Source organism: Triticum urartu, chromosome 6A, assembly GCF_056163025.1.
Source record: "Triticum urartu cultivar PI428250 chromosome 6A, HENAU_Tu73, whole genome shotgun sequence".
Lineage (NCBI taxonomy): Eukaryota > Viridiplantae > Streptophyta > Magnoliopsida > Poales > Poaceae > Triticum > Triticum urartu.
In genome coordinates this window covers 101,928,426-101,934,642 of record NC_141878.1, presented here as the reverse complement: position 1 = coordinate 101,934,642, position 6,217 = coordinate 101,928,426, and the positions used below count along the sequence as shown (strand labels likewise).

General features: G+C 43.9%; 1 protein-coding gene across 1 annotated transcript; it reads right to left on the bottom strand.

Annotated features, from left to right (window-relative positions):
* Window positions 1–213: 213 nt before the first annotated feature.
* On the bottom strand, window positions 214–5,047 carry LOC125515240 (putative diaminopimelate decarboxylase, chloroplastic). The gene is made up of 8 exons (XM_048680677.2): window positions 4,512–5,047; window positions 3,047–3,221; window positions 2,558–2,707; window positions 1,537–1,698; window positions 1,200–1,385; window positions 929–1,048; window positions 758–847; window positions 214–566 (listed from the first exon to the last, which is right to left on the bottom strand). Exons 1-8 carry the CDS (start codon window positions 4,994–4,996, stop codon window positions 480–482), a joined length of 1,455 nt encoding a protein of 484 aa, XP_048536634.1. The 5' UTR covers window positions 4,997–5,047; the 3' UTR covers window positions 214–479.
* Between the last annotated feature and the right edge of the window lie 1,170 nt (window positions 5,048–6,217).

Sequence of the window (6,217 nt, the reverse complement as noted above, 5' to 3'; positions counted from 1 at the left end):
CACCTAACTACTACTGCTCCACAACATTGATTCAGATGGGGCAACGATGAAGCACTTCACTATCATCGTGATTGATATGCTCCACAAAATTGATCTGTATTTCTTTACCGGCCGTCGTCGTTGATGGTTACAATACTAAATTAGTGGGACCTACTACTGACATAACCCTAATTACTACTGACAACCATAATTATTATGAAAAATAGATAAAAGTAAACAACAATATTCTTTAACTTTATTGGGAGGAGTCGGACCCTTTATATAGTATAAACAAGAATTGATAACAGTGCAGTAAGTCCATTCAATCTCTAATACAATCACTAAACTTGTTGGACTCTATTCTAACAAATAAAAACCCCCATGCTTGATGGGGATGACCCACATAACAAACAAGTGAATAGTTTTCCCACACGAATCTTCCACGAGATGCGCTCATCAAATGAAAAGGGCTACGCTTGCCCAAAACAAGATAAAAGGGCCTAGGCAGGAAGACCATCAAAGAACTTCATGTAGTCGTCAAATGTTTCACCGTGCCTGATCTTAACAATGGACCCATCGTCCTCTACCTGTAGTGCAAAAAAGACAACAAATTGGTTCGAATGAACATCCAGCATAAAAGAGGGGCAAGTACATCGATGGCGAGTAAAGGAATAAAAGTTCGTCTCCACAGTTTTGGGTTGAGAAAACTGCGAAGCGATGTGTTTCAAGCAACAATCACCAAAAATTGCACAGAGAAGAATAAGCAAATAGTTTGTACCCAATACTCGGCTGGCCTCATCTTCAGGTTGTAGGTCGAAGCCATGCTCATGCAGTAGGCTCCTGCGTCGTGGACAACCAAACCAGCTCCCTACAAAAGCAATGTCAGAAGGGTGCAGACATGTAGGGGGTTAAAGTTATCTGAAAGGAAACATAGATGGTACGGTCAAACCTTGTCAGGTGTTGGAAGCTCCCTGTCTTTGCCAAGGAAATCTGCAGATTCGCAGACTGGCCCAACAATATCGAAGGTTGCTACTTCTGCACCTGGAGAGGGAGAAACTAGTTCTATATGCTGCAACACAAGAATTATGATCAACAGGTAAATAATGATACACCTGGTCAAATAACTGCAGCTGTTGATTTTGTGTATATAGGTTCCAAAACAAAGTAATACCAGACAAGAAGCAGTAGTACTAATTATTTCGTTGTAACTCTAGACAAACCTGATATGCTCCATATAGACTAGGCCTGATGAGCTCGGCCATGCTGCCATCAACTACAATGAAATTCTTCGTGCCATTCGATTTTACACCAGTGACCTTATTGACGAAGCAGCAAGTATTGGCGATCAGGGATCTTCCAGGTTCAATAATGAGAGTAAGATCCCGTGAGAGGACCAATTCCCGGACCTACCAAAATTGTGATACCAACTTTTCAGCCTTTACCATAAAATACATTGTGATACCATAAACAGAGGGTGAGCTCTACATGAAGAAACTAGAAAGCATCTGTTCCTACAAAGATATAAAGCATAAACATAATATAGATACTGAAGCTCACAGTGTTGATAAGATCCATAGGTGTAGGCAAGACTGCACCAGTGTGGTGGTAGTCTATCCCCAAACCACCTCCAATATTCAGGTACTCCAACTCAAAACCTTGTGCTCGAATTTCATCAACAAAGTTCACCATAAGATTTGCAGCGTCTCTGAATATATCGACCTAAACAAAAGGAAGTCGCAACTTGGTTCAGACACACACAAGCTACTTGATTTCAACAGAAATACTACATGTTAAAAACTTAACTGAAGTGACAAGACATGTATAGCAAATTCACCTTTATATAAAAAGAACTACATGTATAGGATGAATAACGAGCACATATTGGAAGGTTCAAGGGAAAAAGAGTATGAATTCAGTATTCTGCACATAAAGAGCCAGTTCAGCAAATGGGAGGAAGCTATTGTGTATAGGTGATACTGAATTCAGTGCAAACTAATGATATCCAAGTGCAATTCATCAAATGGACTAGCCCCAGCTAGGGTTGCAATCAGGTAAAACGCCCACACCCAAACTTTAATGACCTGATGGGTGCCGACTGCACATACCCAGTTTACCCATTTCCTATTGGGTAGGCAGTGGATAATCACAATATTCACCTTAGTAGCTAATATGGGGGGTGTCTGTCTTCCATCGAACACTTATATACAGAGTGGAATCAAGGTTAATAGTGCACTGGAAGTAGTGTGATATGAACCAGAACCACCCCTCTATTCTAGAGGTCACAACTAAACCATCTTCTACACAATGATTTGTTCATATGTAGCTCAGAATAGTACATTAGCTGATACAGAACAGAGTATTCCTTCCATAAAAAGACACATTTAATGTTATGTGATGCAGCATTACAGTTGTCCCATAGTGCAACAAAAAGTAAAATCAACTCTGTGCTAAAGAGTGCCGGTAGGCCTCGCACAAGATGTTGTCGCCGCACAGAAATGCAATTTAAAACTAAGCTTAGTACACCAAAAATTTAAGCAACTAAAGAAAAAACTTATTATCAAATGGTGCAAGACATTACCTTTGTAATGGTAGATCCAAGATGGCAATGAACACCCACCAGTTTGATATCATTTGAATATGATTTAATAGAGTCTAAGAACCACTGCAATTTTTCATTGCGAATCCCAAATTTGGATGTTTTGTTTCCAGTGGCAACGTAGGGATGAACCTGATGACAAGAACATAAATACAACAATCAGAATACCGCTCCACAACAGAAAATGCCTTATATGATGTGCAGAATTCAATGGATCATACAATCTTCCACATGATTAATTAAAGTAAAAAGAAATATGCTTTGATCATCGTTTACTACAGAAAGCTATAATGCCTCTTCTAAATTATAACAAACGCACGTACGACACACAAACAACAAATATTTAAAAAAAAGGTAGCCCAAGTAAATAGAAGGGAAAAGAAAAATGGAGTCCATAATCAACAAGTAATTTGATTTGCCACATAATCATATTTGTCATGTGTGTGCTTTGGAAGGGAGGGATAATTGTACCTGTGGATCCACATCTGGATTAATTCTGAGCAAAACAGGCACTTGCCTTCCTGCAACTCTTGCAGCAGCGACAATATTCTCCAAATCAAATTCACTGTCTATATTTACAAATACTCCACTCTCTGCGGCTAAAATAAGATCTTCCAATGTCTTTCCATTTCCATTAAATATGCACCTGATCTTCAAAATATACAAACTCAACATGGTTAGTTACCTTCTCTGTAGGAAAGTTTCTCATCAACCGATAACAATTAACTGTTCCAGATAAAGGGTTTAGACCAACATACAACTTGTAAAGAATGTTCTATTGTAGGATTCCATCATGGACTGTCGAGATGAAAGTTATGTACAATACAAATACAAATATCAGACTGTAAACCTTGAACTCATCCTTGTAAAGTGATTTCTAGTAAAAGCTCTTTAGGCCAATGGAATTTTACATAACCAGGGTATGTTTGACAGCCTAATTTTTCCTTATACTGTTGCCGAGTTATGGGCAACCAAATGGAATTGGCGAGAACTTGGTCACCCCTGCTTTCGCCAGAGGTTTCCTGTATAACTACCGCAGTATAAGGAAAATTAGGCTGTTGTGTACAAAGGAAAATAGACAGGCTCCTGCGATAAGATTAATTACACAATTAGTCATTTTCATCCTTCATTCTTCTTGTCTTAAGACCTGAGCTGGAAAAAGAATGTTTCGTTAGGAGACTGGCGGTTACGAGTGTAAAAACTAGATGATCCATCTTTCTGTAATTCATCTAGAAATAAACGGCCTAATTCAAATTGTAAACTGAGGAGCTGTAAATCGATCCACCAAACAAATTCTTGCACTCGTACATTCAAATGAAGCATCCAACAGGGGGGGGGGGGGGGATCTAACTTCCATGCTTTAAGTTGTTGTCTTCAAAACATACATAGAAGGCATAGAAAACTAAACAAGTTATGGTACAAATGCAGGTCTTCCATCTACGTTTGCTAATACTTTCATCTGACATACAGGATATTGGCACTTGCAGCACTATGCAAGTATGGGCGACAATCCAAACAGCCCTTAATCACCACTAAACTAGTTATACTCACTATATAAGAACTAAAATATAATTTCCTGGACACACAAATATCCCATTGCATATAATGCACAATTGCATCAGAAAATATGAACAAACAGCCACAGATTATACGCATAGGCGAGGCCCGTTAGCTGAACAAAATTATGGCAAACATGACTTAGGCTCAATGAAATCTGCACCTTTCACAGCCTGTACTTGCACACTTACTGGTACACACAAGAAGCAAAAAACGAAACAATAATGTCCACCGTCAACATTAAAAAACGATAGTTTCCTCACTCATCAGTAACAAATGCATCATAATGTGTTCTACTTGATCCAAAATTAATAGCAAATGCACAAGACTTCCACATAATGCATCCAAAGTAGAAGAAACACAAGGAAGAAAGCCGCACCTGGTGGGGTCAAATCCTGCCCGTAGCGCGAGGCGGAGCTCGTTGCCGCTGACGAGGACGGCGCCGCACCCGAGCCCCCGCAGGAGCTGCAGCACGCTGAGGTTGTTGTTAGCCTTCACCGCGTACCCCACGATTGAGCGGAGCCCCTGGAGCGCCTTGTCGTAGGCGGTGAAGTTCCGGACGACCTGCGGCTTGCTGTAGAGATAGAACGGGGTCCGGTCTGCCGCCGCCATCGCGTCCTCCACCCGCACCCCCTCGCAGTAGAGGTGGCCGTCGGCGCCGCGCTGGAAGCAGTGCTTGGGCGCCTCCCCCATGGCCACGCGCGTGGACGGGGAGGCCGTGGAGAGGGAGGCGCGGAGGGGGGCCGCGGGCCCGTGACGGCGGCGCAGCGAGACGGATGCGGCGCGGCTCCGGCTTGGTTGGCTGCCGGGGTTGGGGGTCAGCGAGGGGACGAGGGAGCGGGAGAGGAGGTTGGCCGCCGCCATTGCTAGGGTTTGTGTGGGGTGGGGGAGGGGTTGGGGAGAGTGGGTTTAAGCTGTTTGGGAATGGCCGACGCGTCGGCTGGATGAAGATAGGTGAACAGTCCGCCGTCACACCGTTACTGACCGTCGGATTTACTCAAAGGGCAACTACGGCCATATTCGTCGGAGTCTTGGACTTAGTAAAATTCTAGCTACTCCCTCCGTCTAGTGCATAGGGCAATTTAATGAAAATTAAATATTTTAAAGAGTGGATTAGGCCGATGGTGTTATAATTTTATTAACACAGTACAGACGCAAACGCTCAAATTCATGCGCATACACTCATTCTTATACGCACACACGCACTCCCTACCCCTATGAGCACCTCTGAAAGATTGAGCCGGCATATTATATTGAAATTTACGAAGTCATAGTCGGCACCTCGTCGTTGACGGGAACATTCCCTCCCACCGAATGTGCATTTGTCGAAAATCCTGAAATAAATCCAACATAAATGCAAACACCAGAACTTGATCCCTGATGGACTGTGGATATCACAGTCCCTCTAACCATCCAACCACAGGTTGGTTAGCGGTGGTCTAGAACTTGACGTAAACGGTCACTTTGGTGCTAGAAATTGCGATGTAGATTGAAGTGGTGCAAAAACTTGTCTCTGGCGTGCAAACACCTTGCTCATCTCGTCTGTACACAAAATATGCGATGACTAGGCGTCTCGAGCCCGCTATCAGCCACTGGACCGGGTAGGAGGGGCATGTGACCTGATTTTTTTTAAAAAGAAATCCCCCTCAGAATATTTATATTTCATAAAAAAAAACTATCGACATGGCATTCTTCACCTATATGATGAGAGGATCCCGCCTGTAAAATTAAGAGGAAAAACATAACGCCCAGGTTTCGAACTTGCAACCATCGGCTAAAGAACGAATCAGTCTAACGACTCCGTTATAAACTAGGTCCAGACGATCCCCCGCTCCTAGGGTTCCCCCGCCGTCGCCGCCGCCGGCTCCACCGCGCGGAGCCGCCGCAGCGGCCGAAGCCCGCCAGAGCCACCAGCCCCTTCGCTGTACCCCCGTGTCGCCTCCCCGAGCGAGGCGACCGGGAGGGACTTCCCTCGCGCCCCTTCAGCTCTCTCCCTCGCCCCTCCCTCCTCCCGCCGCCGTCAGCGTGCACCGCCGGTCCTCGGTCGCATGGTGCTGGCGGCGGTGGCCATGCTGAAGGAAATAT

Coding starts and splice junctions, on each gene's coding strand:
- LOC125515240 (XM_048680677.2), bottom strand. CDS start 4,996: ATGGCGGCGGCCAACCTCCTCTCCCGCTCCCTCGTCCCCTCGCTGACC. Junction 2,708..3,046: donor ATCCAGATGTGGATCCACAG/GTACAATTATCC, acceptor TCTTGTCATCAG/GTTCATCCCTACGTTGCCAC. Junction 1,049..1,199: donor GTCTATATGGAGCATATCAG/GTTTGTCTAGAG, acceptor CTTGTGTTGCAG/CATATAGAACTAGTTTCTCC.